This window comes from Phalacrocorax aristotelis, chromosome Z (assembly GCF_949628215.1).
Source record: "Phalacrocorax aristotelis chromosome Z, bGulAri2.1, whole genome shotgun sequence".
In the NCBI taxonomy this organism is placed as follows: domain Eukaryota; kingdom Metazoa; phylum Chordata; class Aves; order Suliformes; family Phalacrocoracidae; genus Phalacrocorax; species Phalacrocorax aristotelis.
Window position 1 is genome coordinate 44522367 of NC_134311.1, and position 16477 is coordinate 44538843.

The 16477-nt window shown below is 39.5% G+C and overlaps 1 protein-coding gene across 8 annotated transcripts in view; it reads left to right on the top strand.

Annotated features, from left to right (window-relative positions):
* TJP2 (tight junction protein 2) overlaps nucleotides 1-15384 on the top strand; it is a 65530-nt gene extending 50146 nt beyond the window's left edge. For all 8 annotated transcript variants that reach the window (XM_075078990.1, XM_075078998.1, XM_075078996.1 and 5 more), the window contains 15 exons: nucleotides 22-158; nucleotides 630-696; nucleotides 2671-2821; nucleotides 3598-3706; nucleotides 4408-4618; nucleotides 5941-6128; nucleotides 7216-7311; nucleotides 7418-7497; nucleotides 8631-8841; nucleotides 9262-9362; nucleotides 9716-9928; nucleotides 10314-10424; nucleotides 11408-11746; nucleotides 12170-12255; nucleotides 14474-15384. In XM_075078990.1, coding sequence (XP_074935091.1) covers nucleotides 22-158; nucleotides 630-696; nucleotides 2671-2821; nucleotides 3598-3706; nucleotides 4408-4618; nucleotides 5941-6128; nucleotides 7216-7311; nucleotides 7418-7497; nucleotides 8631-8841; nucleotides 9262-9362; nucleotides 9716-9928; nucleotides 10314-10424; nucleotides 11408-11746; nucleotides 12170-12255; nucleotides 14474-14642 — 2269 coding nt within the window. In that variant the 3' untranslated portion in view covers nucleotides 14643-15384. The remainder of the gene's footprint in view (nucleotides 1-21; nucleotides 159-629; nucleotides 697-2670; nucleotides 2822-3597; nucleotides 3707-4407; nucleotides 4619-5940; nucleotides 6129-7215; nucleotides 7312-7417; nucleotides 7498-8630; nucleotides 8842-9261; nucleotides 9363-9715; nucleotides 9929-10313; nucleotides 10425-11407; nucleotides 11747-12169; nucleotides 12256-14473) is intronic.
* Nucleotides 15385-16477: the final 1093 nt, after the last annotated feature.

A 16477-nucleotide genomic window follows, 5' to 3' on the forward strand; every position in this document is an offset into this window, starting at 1 on the left:
TTTTCTTTTTCTTTCTTGTAGTGCAAAAGATGATCCATCCACTAGGATGTCCAGGATGGGAGCGATGCCTACACCATTCAAATCAACTAGTGACATTGCTACTCCTGTAATGGTTGTAGACACAAAGAAAGAACTGAAGTACCAGGATGATCCAGCAGGTCAGCGTTTGTAGTTTTTGGTTGCTTTTTCTTTCCCTGGCCACAGAATGTCTGCTCCCCCAATCATGTTGACATATCTAGTATAGATAGATGAGGTCTGTCTTGGCTTTGTGGTGCAGAGAGCAAAGAAATAGCTGAGAGTATTTGAAGGCAGTTGCTTATTGGAATTACCACCTCAAAAAGCAAGTACTCTCCTAGAGCATCTACTGTAGCCTATTGCCCTAAGTTGCCAAATGAAGCTATTCCTGAAGTCTGATCTGGCCTTCCTGAAAGAGTTGTGTATCCCTCCCTTTTGTTCTTTTTCAAGAGTTTAAAAAGGGAAGCGGACCAATTCTAGCCAAAGAGATGCTTGACACTTAAATCTGTATTAGTCTTTGGCATGGAGGGGGTTGACTGCTATCTGATAGCTAAAAATTGATGCCATTTATAACTTTTCAATAGCTAAGTAACTTCTATTTGGCTTTTACATAGTGTCTCAACCACAAGCAGTTACAAGAACGATTCTTAAACCCAGCCCTGAAGATGAAGCAATCTATGGGTAAGGCGGCACTTACTATGTTCTTTTGCACTCAACGTTCCTCCAGTGTGACATGTATCTGGTTCTTGCTTGCATGGGTTTTGGGGTTTTTCGCCCATTTGGAGTGACACTCCCTTTAAAGTTAATGCCAGGAAGAGATGAAATGGCTTCTAACTGACCATATTTGAATTAAACTCGGTTTTAGAAGTATCTTCCTGGATGCTATAGACTTGCCTTCTACCTGGAAGGTATAAAACACCCCGTGCATCTGGGCTTGCCTGGGAACGGACACAACGGTATATTTTTATATTTTTATTCTGCTCTATTTAGAACTTTGAGTACTATATCCATTTTAGGGCTCCCCAGGACTAGAAGGACATATTGACACACTGGAATGAGTCTAGGGAGTCAGTGGCTGCAGCATATGACATATGAGAAAAGGCTGAGAAAACTGTGTTTGTTAAGCATGGAGAAGAGAGGACTGAAGGGACAACTTATTGCTGTCTGCAACGACCTAATGGTAGTGGATGTAGAGAAAACAGAGACATATTCTTCTCAGAGGGGTACAGTAGTAGGGTGAAGAGCAAGGGACACAAGCTGGAACACAGGAAATTCTGACTCGATATGAAGAACACTTTTTATTGTGAGGGTGGTTAACCACTGGAACAGCTTTCCCTTGTAGGTTGTGGTATCTCCACCACCAGTGTCTACTCAAAAACATAACTGACCAAGACCCTGAACAACCTGCTTTGAGCAGAGGGCCATTCTAACCTGTGCAATTCTATGCGTAATGTATTTTACACCTCTTCCGTTATTTTATATGTACACATAAGATAACCTTCCTCTTCCCTGCAATATTAAGGTATGAAGAGAATGTCCTCTACTTAATGTGTAAACAAGCTTGTTGTAAAACAAGGCTGAACATATGTGTGTTTCTGTACAAGCTGAAACTGCTGTATAGAAATCTGTGTCTTTTCTTCAAATCCAAGTCTGTGCAGTCCGTATTGCAGTTCTAATCTCTGCTTAGAAATGAACAAAATATTGCTTCCACAGTTTACTTTTGTGGGCTTTTTTTGATTATTTTTATAATTGGTCAAATGGAACCTGGTACTGTTGATTAGTTAACAATTAAGATACTAAAAGTTGTGAACTTCATTAATAGGAAATCAACTTATATGTTTCCAGATACAGGAATTGAAGGTAGAGGAGCACTGAGATTGTAAGGAGAAGCCTAAAGATAAGGGTTTGAAGATATTCTGTAACTTGGAGTATTTTCTCAAATGGATTATCTTCTCAGATCTTTTCTGGGTTGGATCCTGCATATGTTATCATTGATGTGCAAATTAATCAAGTGATTATTTTGGTGAAGGGGAATTTATAATACAGACTGAGGGTATTACTGAGAAAGGCTGACAGATAAATACTGTCCTCTATGTTGGAAGGTCACTCAGGCATACGGCTTTTCTGACAGCAAAAAAGCTGAAGCTAGTCCAGTAGCCTCTCCCACAGTAGTACGAAAGGACTGGTTGTTAACATACCAGTAAGGTAAACTTGGAAATATTTCTAATTACAAGAGAACTTGCAGGTGCTGTCTAATAAACATTCTAAACGGCAAAGAAAATAGATGTAAATATGACAGTTCTCAAGCATATAGAGGAAAAAAACCAGTATGATTACTTATAACTCAGGCTGTTTTCACAAAAAAAAACCCCAGCTGCTCATCTGAGAGAGGATCCGGTAGGCAGGGAACTATTTTGGGATTAAAAGAACAGGGTGTTGTTTTCCTGCTCTGTCAAGTCTATGTATGCCACTTAGTATCTCTTCCTAGTTCAGTTTCCACTCTCAAAAATACAGATTCTCTGCTTTCTTCCCTCACAGAAGAGTTACCTGGGTAAATATAGCCTATATTTGTGAAAGGTTTGCAATTTTTTTTCCCTTGACTACCTGTTTTTTGTCATATGCCTAACATCCTTTTTCTGCCTGTAAATCTTGTAGTCCTAATACGAAAATGGTGAGATTCAAGAAAGGGGACAGTGTGGGCCTACGACTGGCTGGTGGAAATGATGTAGGGATATTTATTGCTGGAATTCAAGAAGGCACCTCAGCTGATGAGGAGGGACTGCAGGAAGGAGATCAGATTCTTAAGGTATGAGTATAGTAAGTATGTGTCCCTGAAATGCAGATCACTTTTGTATTTCTAGGTTTGCTTCATAGTGGAAGTATGGAAGAAATTATGATATTAGGAAGTCAAGTTATTGCTTCAGAAGTGTTTATGTGTGGTGGAGGGATCTTACTGAAGTTAGTTTTTGAAGGAGAATTGTGTATGAAGCTTTAGTTTGTTTATGATCTGTGGAAGGGGAAGCTAGGAGAAATATTAGTCAAGGAAAATGCCCCAAGATAGGAGTATAAATTTTCTGTACAATGCTTCTTCCTAGTCTCGGAGGGGGAAAAATTGAGGCCAGCATATTTTTCTTCTCCAGTTTCATCTTTCTCCAGTTTCCTTGGGTAATGATTTATTTTTCCAGTTTCTGAATTATATAATCTGTGCCATTTTGTCTTTTTACATTCCCCCTTTTTTTCTGAACATTTGAATAGGCGGCTAATGTAATTTTCTCTTCTGCATCTTTTCTGTTGTGATAGCCTTGATTTTCAAGGCCTTTTTGAGCCTGTTAAAATAGAAGAAACGACCTAATAGTGCACACTCAGGTCCATGTTATTTCAGAAAGATTATTGTTAATGGCTGGATTAAAGTAATACTTATAAACGACAGACATACATATTGACTATAAAAGAAGTATAAAAGGGGAAAAGAATATTTAAGATTTTTTTAGATAAAACAAAAACCTTTTATTATTTCTTGTTGATTTTTCAGGTATTGATTTTTTTTATTTTCTTTTTTTGTTTGTTTGTTTTGGTACATAGGTAAACACTCAAGACTTCAGAGGTATTGTTCGGGAAGATGCTGTTTTGTATCTCTTAGAAATTCCCAAAGGTGAAACAGTGACAATTTTGGCTCAAAGCAAATATGAAGGTGAGTGTTCTGAATATAATGTGTGTATATCTATGAAGCTTTTAAGCTCTGTTTTGTCAGTGAAAGCATAAATAATCTCTCTTGTGTTTATTCTTGATGGCATTTTAGTTATCCTCCTTTTCAGTCGTTCGAAAGATAGCTGTATTCCGTACCATGAGTGTCACACAAACGTGCATGTGTGATATGTTTTTTCAGAGCACTTCTCCATCTCTTTTATTATTAGAAAATAGCATTATTTCTTAATCCTGAAGAACGGCAATGTACTGCTTGTTCCTCCTGCGTGTTCGTCTGTAGCGGCTGGCCCAAGATCTGTTAGCGTTCCTTTTTTGCTGTGTCTTGGCAGTCATAAGGGATTCAGACAGATAGCAGCAAATGGATAGTTTTATTGATGAACAGTTAAGGAGCAAACAAAGCCTCTTGCTTTCCTGCTGGAGATGCAGCCTGCTCTAATAGTGAAGTACCATAGCTGCCTTCTGCTTTGGGAAGGTGCAAGTATCTCCTTCCCTCAGAGCTGTAAGGGCTGTACATGTAGAAGTGTAGAATACTCTTGATAATGTGTGTGTAGTGCAATGGATGTGAAGGCTCGGGTTTTGCATCTTTTTCAGTGGAGGGGAAGAATTTCAAAACTGCTGTCTAGAATGATAGCTTAATCTTTCCTTCAAGTGTAAAAAATATAAACTAAAGGGGAGTTCCTGTTCTAGTCTACAGAGACATCATGGCCTGTGGCAGAGGGGATTCATTCTTCATCAGGAGCCACTTCGAGTGTGAAAAAGAGTCACCTCAGAGCTTAGCATTCACCAGAGGGGAGATCTTTAGAGTAGTTGATACACTGTATGATGGCAAACTGGGAAACTGGCTGGCTGTGAGAATTGGAAATGAACTGGAAAAGGGCCTCATTCCAAATAAGAGCAGGTAAGGTGGCATCCTGTCTTTCTACCCATAGTTAGAAGTAAGATTATTTTTTTTTTAAATCCAAATGATTTTTTCTTTCTATGTCATACTTTTCTTTCTTCCCTGCCCCCCGGTCCCCCGTACAAGAATGAAAAAAATTGTTTTGTTTTTTACAATAATTGTGCCTGTAGAACAGTAGATTTTGGAACCGTGACATTATCTGAGGAGAGGCTGAGAGAGGATGGTATTACCTACATGATAGGTCAGGTACTTGCAACACAGACCTGGAGCTTCTGTCTCAGTGATCAACCAAGCTTTGACCACTAGCTGCTCCAGTTCTTCTTCTAGAAAATTATAAAGGGCCCTATTTTTGCTTTTTTTTTTGCCTTTTTCCCCCTTCTCCTCCCCCCCAGTACCCCATCCCCAACCAAAGAGAATCAAACCAAACCAAACAAAACAACAAAAAACCCTACACCTTAGGAAGCTCTTGACTCTGCAGCAAGAATACTCTGATTATTAATCTTTTACAAGAACTTCAGTGCTTGAATTTCTTTTGTATATCCTTATGCAAAATGTTTTAAGAATTTATTCCAAGGCAAATATTTCTTGGTAGCTGTAGTCCTTATTTCTGCGTGAAATACTGAGTGAACCACAGCAATGTTTTTTTGCTTAAATATGCTTTCATGATCAAAATTCATGTGAGGTAATAATAAGTGTTCAAATGTGCACAATGAGTAAAAGACTTAAAATTAATCAGCAAGAAAATCAGGGTATTTTTCAACTGTAGCTTTTAAGTTCTTGAGTGTGGTTGTGATTTTAAGATGGAGGGAAAAAGCTCACAATTGCATTGTACAGAAGTTCCTGAAATAGACTTCCTAACGTGACTCCCCTAACTCTCCTGGTTAGTACGTTCTGTCCTTGCTGTTAATCAATCTGACCAAACCAGCCTTTGCTACTGTGCTGTAGTGACTTAACTTGTTATGCCTAATGTAGAAGAGTATAGTGATGGTAATTTCTTAGGCCTTCAGTTCTGAGTTGCACTCTCTCACCACCTTTTTGCAGTTGCATTCTTTTATTTATGCTTGTGTGAGTTATCAGTTTAAGACCTGAGGCCTCATTCCTGCCCAGCAACCTTGTACCTGTGGCAAGTTGGAGCATCGTTCTGACACTCAGTGTGTTTGCTCTGAGGCAAGAGAACCTGGACTTCTCTATTCTTCACTCCACTTATGGCTGTCTAGCTGACAAATCACCTGTTGCAAATCCAAAATCCGTTGTTCTTCAGTGGAAGTGCCTTTGCCCTCTTTGAGTAGTTCTGTACAAATTAACGCAGCTTTCTCTATCAGAGCTGAGCAGATGGCCAGTGTTCAAAATGTCCCAAAAGATGGCTCAAGCGATAGGGCAGACTTCTGGAGAACACGTGGCCAGAGATCTGGAGTGAAGAAGAATCTGAGGAAAAGTCGTGAAGATCTGACCGCTGTTGTATCTGTGAGCACAAAATTCCCAGCTTATGAGCGAGTTCAGTTGCGTGAGGGTAAGTGAGACGGCTGTGAACCAGCTGCCCATTTATTGCTGGCTGGTTTAGCATCCTAATGTTTGGTCAGCTACATAAGTGATTTCAAACATCTTGGGTTTCAATGTTAAATCTGAGGAACAGGAAGGGATGGAATTTTCCTCAGAATGCAAATTTCTGGATGCTATTAACTAATAAAAAAAAGCCTCTTATATTTTTAAACTGCCATTGTCCTCCTTTGCCTCCAGATTACATGTGCCAATTTCAAGGTTTAAAATGAAAAAGGAAGAAACAAGCTGGGTTTTCTTGTTTCCTCAGCTTCTCCTTGGCTTGGTCTGAAAGTAAAATCCATATGACTGAGATCAGTCACAATCTTTAGCTTACTCATAAATGCCACCTCAACATTACCTTAAAAGCAAATGAAACCCAAGTATTTTCAACAGATTGTCCAAATGTAATCAAGGTTGAGGTGGTCCATCTCCATGAATCTAAACTAACTGTATTACTGGTGATGCTGGGCAAGTCAAGGTAATTTTGTGGGTGTTTGCACATGACAGTATTGTGGAACAAAACAAATAGTAAAAAGTATTTTAAAGGAGCTCCCAGGTGGCCAAGATGAAGACTAAGCAATAGAAAGACATTCCCGTTACTTTATGAGGACTGTGTTTGCAGTTGTTCTGACATAATCATAACAGAATTCTGCAATTCTTTGCTTGTTTAAGCTGCCCTGCAGCTGGTTTAGCATTTGTATCTTTATTCACACAAAACCCACTGGGTCAGGGTTCATACTATTTTGCTGGATGGAAAGATTACTGAAGTTCTGCGGTATGTCTGCAGAATGTAGAATCCTCTTGATACATCTTCATTAGAAGGAATAAGAAAGCTGTTAAATTAAAACAATCCCTTTTGATTTCTCAGCTGATAAAAATATCTTTCTGTATGAGTTATGCTGTTGCACAAACTTTTGAGAAATAGAATTTCAAAAATATATTTTTAATATCTTTAACTTATTCATAACCCAGCATAGTAATTGAGGATCTTGTCTGTGCCACTTATGTATAAAACCAGGCTTACCAGACTTACCTTTCTCCAAATACTTTTCTTTCAGCTGGCTTTAAGAGACCTGTGGTGATATTTGGCCCTATTGCAGATGTTGCTATGGAGAAGTTGTCAAATGATTTGCCTCACCTGTACCAGACAGCAAGTAAGTTGTCATCCTTGCTTCCTTATCATCCTTACTGAGAGAATGGTTAACTTAACAATCAAAGCTGCCTGGCCCCTCTAGATAAGCTAAAACATTGTCTTTGCAGAGACAGAACCCAGAGATGCAGGCTCAGAGAAGTCAACTGGGGTAGTGCGCTTGAACACTGTGAAGCAAATCATTGAGCAGGTAGAGTATTTCTCTGTGAAAATTGCTTATGCTCCAAGGCATGTTGTTTGATTTGCTTGCTCCTAAAACCTGCAGAGTCCTCAGACCTTCGCTGCATCTATTTTCGCAGTAAGCAGAGTTGGCTTAATGATAGGGCTGTTTTAAAATTGTTCAGCAACAACTTTTATAATTTTGATAGCTGTACTCCAATTGGGAGGGTGAACCTGATATTAAAAATAAAATTTTCTTTCATTAGTCCGTTATAAATTTGAAAAGAGGGGTATCTGTGTTTTACTATATGCTTTCTGAATTTGCCATGGAGGCTTTACTGTCATGCAGTGCTCTGCTTGCTCTTACTGTCATCAGAAACTAAACTTTTTAGATTGGTTCAGAGTTACTACTGTTGAACTGAACAGGAAGAGACTATGATAGCTAAGTGGCATCTCCTGAGACTGCACTGATTCTTTTGATCATTTTTGATCATTTATTCTTTTGATTCTTTTGACCTGAGATTCACCGATACTGTTTAGAGATCAAGTAAATATGTGGTAATCAAGAAGCCTAAAAAACTTGGGCAAAAAGAATGTACATTGCAGCTTATTGCCCTGAGCCCAACAAAACTGATGCCAGAGGGGCTAGAATGTCACAAAGAGTCTGTTCAGAGCTCAGGCTCCACTTGAAGCACACATTTGAAAATCCCATTCATCTTTGCACTAGAAGTGGCTAAGAAGGAATGTATTAAGTGAAAAAAGTGAGATTTGCCTCAGCTAGTAAGTGCAGGTAAAATCTCACAGATAGCACCCAGAATAGTCGTAGTAGTGGAAGCTGTGGTAGGGACAGGTAGAAAGAAAAGCTAGTTAACTTCCACTACATATTTCAAAAAGAAGTAAAATGCGCTTATTCCACTTTGTTTTTTAAGAGAGTCAATTAACGTAAGAATGTGGACATTCAGGCAAAAGCTGTATAGAAAAATGGAGCTGAAAGAAAAAGGCTGCCTGCTGTGGCTTCTGAATGTGATATAACTGTGGAAAAAAATCCAACAAGTTGTGGTTTTATTTGGACAAAAATATCCTGGTTTTCCTAGGATACGATGTTCCAACCACCTCCTCTTGTTCCCCACAAGCAGTACACTGACTGGGCTTTTTTGCTAACAGGATAAACATGCTCTGTTGGATGTGACTCCTAAAGCAGTGGACCTGCTAAATTATACCCAGTGGTTTCCAATTGTAGTCTTCTTTAACCCGGACAGTAAGCAGGGTGTGAAAACCATGAGACAAAGGCTGTGTTCCACATCTAACAAGAGCTCAAGAAAACTTTATGAGCAAGCAAATAAACTGAAGAAAACTTGTTCCCACCTCTTTACAGGTAAGGAAGGACGTGTGTCTAACCAGCTTACCAAAAGAGTAGTGGATGTGACTGTGTGAGTCTTGAGACATCCACTTACTACTCTGCATATTAACTCACGCAGGTTGGAACTAAAAGAGTGTGAAGGTATGGTCATGAGAAATCCCTTCCGTGACTTCTTTCACAGTTCCTTGTTCTGCCAAATTTGAAACCAAAAGAAATTGTGAATTTGTATACTGTCATTAAATATAACTGATTTAATAACCTTGGGGAATGGACAAACAATAAAATAGAAGTACCATGCTTCTGTCAATGATCTAAATGAAATAGCTGTTTAACATTCTCACATAACTAAAACCTAAGTGTTAAACAGCGAAGAGCAGATAAAGGATCACATTGCATTTGCTGTGCATATATATTTTTTTCCTTCCATTTTTACAGCCACCATCAATTTGAACTCAGCCAATGATAGCTGGTATGGTAGTCTGAAAGATACAGTTCAGCAACAGCAAGGAGAAGCAGTATGGGTATCAGAAGGAAAGGTAAGCAGTCAGTCCAGACTGTACTAAGCTGTACAGATGTCTCAAGATATCTCTTGCCAGTAAAAATTGCTCCAAGTTTTGTTTGCCAGTGCTGCAGTCAGTTGATGTCTTTCTTGGTAACAAAGAATTACTTATTATTGTTCTTTCTGTTACACTTTGGAGCTTTCATCATTAATGCTGTAGCTAGGGGAGAATGGTGAGGAAGGATAAACTTCTAAAGGATTTATGATTTTGCATTAGAATTTCTTTCAGTTCTGTGGTCATTCTTAAGGAGTTGTTTGGCATGATGTTGAGACCTAACTAGACGAATTCTTTTAATCTTTGCTTCTTAATTCTTACTGACTTTTCTCTAGATGGATGGCATGGAAGATGATGCAGATGATCGTATGTCTTACCTTACCGCAATGGGTGCTGACTATTTGAGTTGTGACAGTCGGCTGATCAGTGATGTAGAGGATACAGATGGAGAAGGAGGTGCATACACTGACAATGAACTAGATGAGCCCTTGGATGAACCAAGTATTTCTTCTGTTAGCCGGTCCTCTGAACCTGTGCATCATGAAGAGGTGAGATGATTGGATTTTCAAAAAGACTATACTTTGGACTTTCTGAAAGCCCTGTATGTATGGCTTAAAAATGAGAGTTTTTTAAACTGCAGCTTTACCTTACCTCTGATAGTGATTTAGAGCTACATTGTGTACAGCAAAAATAATAATAATATAATAATAACAAAATAATAATAATAGCTCTGCTTTTCTCTCTAACTCTATAGATTTGCTAATGATGTTCACCTTGAACTTTGCAATTACATCTGCAGTGATTGTGGTCAGGTTGCTGACAGTGATTTGACTCCTCGTTACTGTTCCCAAAATAGTAAACTTGAGAGAGATTAAAAAAAATTATTGAAGAACTGGATACTGCAGTGATTTTATCTTTTATTTTCTTTCATAGAGTTTTAAAAAAAGTAGTCCAGAACCAAGGGCTCAGTTGAGAAAAGCTGGTAGCAGGGAGATCCTTAGAGAACCGAGTCCACCTCCAGCGTTCAAGCCTGAACCACCTAAGGTAAAGTTGTAGAAACAAATCTGAATATAAAGTTCATTCTTCTGGAGAGCTCTCCAAGGTGGCACATTAGGAAGAGCAATAGGAATGATCAGACTAGAAACCAGAAACCATTGTAACTGTGGAGAGAGGGAATGACTGAAGGTGTTGCAGGATCAAGCAGAGAGAAAACTTAAAGGATAACAGCTCTCTTCAGATATGTGTGATCTCTATATGGAATAAGAAAATAGACTCCTCTTTGTGTCTGCTAACAAAATGAAAGGCACTTTTTTAGCTTAACAAGAAGAAATGTAGACTAACCATCAGGAAAAGCATATCTGATGACCATTATTGTGAAGTACAAAACCAGAATCTACCCCCTCTAAATCAGTCTCCACTGCGAGAAATTGATGTTAACTGTTTATTCGGACCTTGCTCTGGAACGACACAGGGAAAAAGATTCTTGATGTTTGGACACCAGCTTCTATTTTAGCAATTTCTGATTTCCCCTGACTCCAAAGTCCTTTCTTTGTGAGGATGGGTGCCCTCACATACTGCATGGATGCAAAATATATTCAGGTATGCCTTGACAATGGAGATAGGGCAGAGTAGGACATGTATAAGGAAAATAAAGATGGAATAGAAAACAGGCTTGGGTCCTGTGCACTACTGGTAGTGATAGTCTATGTGAGATAGTCCTGACAAATCATTTGGGACGTCAGTTTTCTCTGTGCTGTCATTAACACATGTTGTAGTTCTGGTAATCTTTAACAAATGGGACAAACAAGCCTAAGTGTGCCTGTCTTCTATAGGTTGGTGTCTAGTGTATGGGAGCATATGGCCAAAACGTTGCAGCAGTTCAAATACTTTTGCAGTGTTACTTTGGATGAAGATTGACACTGTTAAATACGTAGGCAAAATTATTAATTTCAGATTAAAGCCTTCATTTGAAATGAAAATTATGAAGTTGCTGATGTAAACTGTGTTTGCATCATATATACTTGCAGGGAAAGTTACAAAACAAAGAGGATCTATATGACTTCCCCAAGAACTATGACTCCAAATCAAGTAATGTTGCTGTCAGCAGTGAGACTTCAACTATATCAGCTAAAGCAGCACCACCGCCTGTTGCTGTGAAACCTGCCTTTGTGCGTCCCATCCTGAGAAACACTCAGCCTGCAGTCCCACCTGCAGAGGAGGAGGAGGAGGCAAAGTTGGAAGAGGAAGGAAGCAAACAAGAAAATACTCCAAAATCCGTATTGGGGAAAGTAAAAATATTTGAGGAGATGGATCATAAGGCGAGGCTGCAAAGAATGCAAGAGCTACAAGAGGCCCAGAATGCCAGGGTATGAGGAGATGCATTCTCCCTCTGCCGTGCTTTCCGGCATGCAGAACAGCCTGCATCCTGACCATTAAAATCGTGCCCTTGATTGTGTTGCTTCCGGAGAGAGAGGTTTGGGAAACCACACATACAGTTATATCATTGTGTGGATTTAGATTTAAAAAGAGGACATATTTTAAGGCTTCCTATTGTAGCTATATAAAGCTGACTTCTAATAATCCTGTTGCTTGTGGCAATCCATTGGTTTCACATGTACTTTGAATTACTACTCTAGCAAAAGATTAATTGTAGGGATATGAATAAGATCAGTTATCGATTTGTGCTTTAACCATTTCAGATGTACCTGTGACCTGCTAGAGCTACAGTCTAGGGTCCTTAATGGATAGACTTAAAAAGAACAATTATTTTCTCCTGTTTTCTTTTAAAGCTTGAAATAGCCCAGAAGCACCCAGATATTTATGCTGTCCCTGTCAAAACACAGAAGTCAGAACAGAACTGGCCCCAGCCTGTGAGGTAAGGTATATCCAGTTTAAAGCTTTCTGTCTTGTTTGTTTACTTCACCAGCAGGAGGGAAACTGATTTGGCCAGTTTTTACTCATACAAATAATCCTGCCTTGGTATATTGCTTTGTTCTTGTACCGCAAAGGTTACTGTAAAGGTAGGGCAAAATTTCAGTCAACTCCTCTTGTTTTTCAGGTTTGTTTTTTTTTCTTTTAGTTCATTCATACTGTTTGAGTTACCTAGGAATAAACTATATTCTTTTGCGGAAATATTTAGAAAGACCTTTTTTTGCCCCAATCAGTATTATTCAGAAGCTTATCTGCACTCATGTCCTCTGATGTCCATTCTTCCTGTGCTAGATATTTGATGACTGGTAGTCTATCCTAATAAATAATTGCTGATTTCTTTACTTAATAACACTTAATTACTGTCATGGTTTAACCCCAGTTGGCAACTAAGCACCACATAGCTGCTCACTCACCCTGATCCTCCCCCCACTGGGATGGGGGAGAGAATCAGGGGAAAAAAGTACAACCCATGGGTGAGATAAAGACAGTTTAATAGGACAGCAGAGGAAGAGAAAATAATAATAATGCTTACTAAACGAATATACAAAACAAGTAATGCACAGTGCAATTGCTCACCACCCATGTGACCGATGCCCAGCCTGTCCCTGAGCAGCGATTGCTGCCGCCCAGCCGACTTGCCCAACTTTATATTCTGAGCATGACGTTGTATGATACGGATATTTTTCTGGCCAGTTTGGATCAGCTGTCACTGCTGTGCCCCCTCTCCTCCTGACTTCTTGTGCACCCAGCAGAGCATGGGGACCTGGAAAAGTCCTTGACTAGTGTAAACACTGCTTGGCCACAACTAAACCTTTAGTGTGTTATCAACGTTATTCTCATCCTATATCCAAAACACAGCACTGTACCAGCTACTAGGAAGAAAATCAGCTCTATCCCAGCTGAAACTAGGACAATTACCTAAATGCTTATTCAGTTACAGGTGTATTGCATGGGGTAGGGAAACAGAGGATGAAACGTGCCTGAGGTCACCCATCAAGTCTCATGGAAGTCATACTTTTTCATTAAAATTCAGTGAGTTCTGGCGTGGTTGACCATTGTGTCGTCTTACCATACACACTGCATATTTCTATGACTTGAGCAGTCACCTATGCAAGAGCTAACACACTGTATGATGGATTTTGTTTTCTGCTCTGCAGGACTTCCAGTTTTTCTTATCTTTTAGTAATAGCCAATGGAAATGTGACTTTTTTCTAGTGAATCATATCCTTTGATGTCACAGTACATAATATAAAATGTGACAATGAAAAACATGAAGTGATTATTTTCAGGTTTTCTTGATGGGTTCACAAAAGCACTTTTTTTATGAGGCCTTGAAAGCTTTTTAGAAGTAGTGAAAAGTAATCTTTAACCACATATGCAAAGTGTTTCCTTAAGTACAGAAATCAGTGCTATTGCCTTTTTACAGGAATGGTAATTATTGCCCTAGAGGGAGTGTTTAAGCACTGGGGCAGTATGGACGAAGGGCAACATCTTGGTTTTGCACAATGTGAGATTGCAGAAATCATGGCTTTTGAAACTGAGGAAATACCCTTCCCTGGGAGGTTTTATTTCTATGTATCTGCTTAGTGTCACATTAAATGGGTAGTGCCAGAGTGTATAAAAAACAAATCGGTCGGTTATTTCTGCCCACTTCTAAGGATAAGAGCCCTAGTGAGAGCCTTGAATGAGGAGGGAAGGCTATCAATTTAAGAAATGTCACGTAGGAGTCTTCAGACATTGAGACAGGAAACTGGGGATGCAAAAGAAGAAGCAGGCATAGAAAGAATCTGGTGCAAAAATAATTGAGTAAAGTGTCAGCTGGGGTAGCAGCAATGGCTGAAAACCTCTCTGCTCAGGGAATAAAGCGCTGTAAAGCTGTTGAGGTGTGTGTGGGTGTGTGTAAGGGTGATTAATAATTTTAAATTTGCCATTCTTCCACATAGGTTGAATAGATCAAATCTGAACATCAGGCTCCAGCTTGATGGAAATAAGGTGCATTTCCAGATAGGCTTACCATGGCCATGCCATTGATTATGGCTCCATGTGCCTTTCTAGCTTGTAGATGGCCGTAAAGCCCCTACTACCTATAATTATTTGTCAGCTTTTCAGAATGGAGGTGAACATTATATCTCTCTCTCTCTCTTTCCCTGTCTTGCTGTTAGCTCCAGACCTCCAGAACCCCAGAAACCTCCTATTAGACCTTACCTAGAGAGCTGTGGCAGTTACAGTAGCGATGCAGAAGAGGAGGAGGAGTACCGCCGGCAGCTATCTGACCACTCTAAGAAGGGGTATTATGGACAGCCATCCAGATACAGAGACACAGAATTGTAGGCTTGCTAGTAGGTCCATGTCTAATGCTCTTTTGAGGTTTCTTCCTTCACAGCCAAAGTGGAGCAGTAGTTAGTCTTGAAAAGCTGTGTTTTTACTGGGGTGGTGCTAGAGGGTACGCTACTCAGACATATCTATGCGCTGGAACTGGAAGAGATCGTTTATGGGGATATTATTTTGTTAGCACCTAAGAAAAGAAATCATTATTGCCTGAATGCTGTTGCCTGTTTTATAAGGACCAAATCCTGAAAGTTTGTGTTAATTCTTGGTATTTTCATATTTTAACATAAAAACCCTTTTTCCCTGTTATTAATGCTGCCTTTTTGAACTGTTCTGCCGTGTTATGAAAGTATGATCCCAGGGATACACTTCTTAATGTAATAGAACTAAATTTGAAAATGTATTAGAGAAACAGTAAGTGCCTTTAACAAGAAGCATCTTAAACTGTTTGTTTTGACATCTGACACTTGGTGCAAAGCCATAACATACTAAAAGGGGATTGACTGTTTTACCTATCTTTTTTCTTCTTTATCATTCTCATGGTAACAATTTCCCTTGCATGTTATTTTTCTAAGTTCATAGATGCCTATGCAATATTTCATAAATACTGACTGTACATAATAAAGGTGCAATTGACTGAGCTGTTGGAAAAGACCAGGATGTGCTAAACAGAGAAAATTATGTAGAAATAAATCATGTATTAAAATTTACACAGACTGCAAATAATAAATGATGTATTCTAGCACACCTTGTATATCTTATTTTTCTTTTGAAGAGTATTAGTCTTCTAGAGTCTCTGACTTTCATGAGTATACTTACAGCAGTATACTATTCAGTTCAGGGTCTAATCCTATGCTGTAACTGGGAAATGTCACTGTTGATGTTGCTTCCCAGTGTTGTAAACATAATTTTTAAATATTTTGTGATTTAAAAGAAAACTGACGTGGAACCATGGACTTCTCTCAGCGTATTTACTTCTGCCTCCCCATTCCTGCTCCTTATCCTTAGTTCTGCTATGTAGAATAAAAATTCTTGAAAGGGTCATAAAGAAATTTATTTTTGCCCATGCAGTAGAAAAGATGGTTTTCTACTGCTCTCTTAAAACAAAAAATGTAGATTTTCCTGTTGAAGCAAAGGAATTGATGCAGCTCAGATGAGGAAGCTTGTGCTGCTCACCATAGATTAGAATCACACAATAGAATCATTAGGTTGGAAAAGATCTCTAAGCTCATCAAGTCCAACTGTTAATCTAACACTGCCAAGTCCACCACTAAACCACGTCCCTAAATGCCACATCTACAGGGCTTTTAAATACTTCCAGGGATGGTGACTCAACCACTTTCCTGGGCAGCCTCTTCCAATGCTTGATAACCCTTTTGGTGAAGACGTTTTTCCTAATATCCAATCTAAACCTCACCTGACCCAACTTGAGGCCATTTCCTCTTGTCCTATCACTTGTTACTTGGGAGAAGAGACCAACCCACCAACCCCCACCTCGCTACAACCTCCTTTCAGGTAGTTGTAGAGAGCGATAAGGTCTCCCCTCAGCCTCATCTTCTCCAGGCTAAACAGCCCCAGTTCCCTCAGCCACTCCTCATAAGACTTGTTCTCCAGACCCTTCACCAGCTTTGTTGCCCTTCCCTGGACACACTGCAGCACCTCAATGTCCTTCTTGTACTGAGGGGCCCAAAACCGAACACAGCATTCAAGGTGTGGCCTCACCAGTGCCGAGTACAGGGGCACGATCACCTCCCTGCTCCTGCTGGCCACACTATTCCTGATACAAGCCAGGATGCTGCTGGGCACCTGAGCACACTGCTGGCTCATGGTCAGCTGGC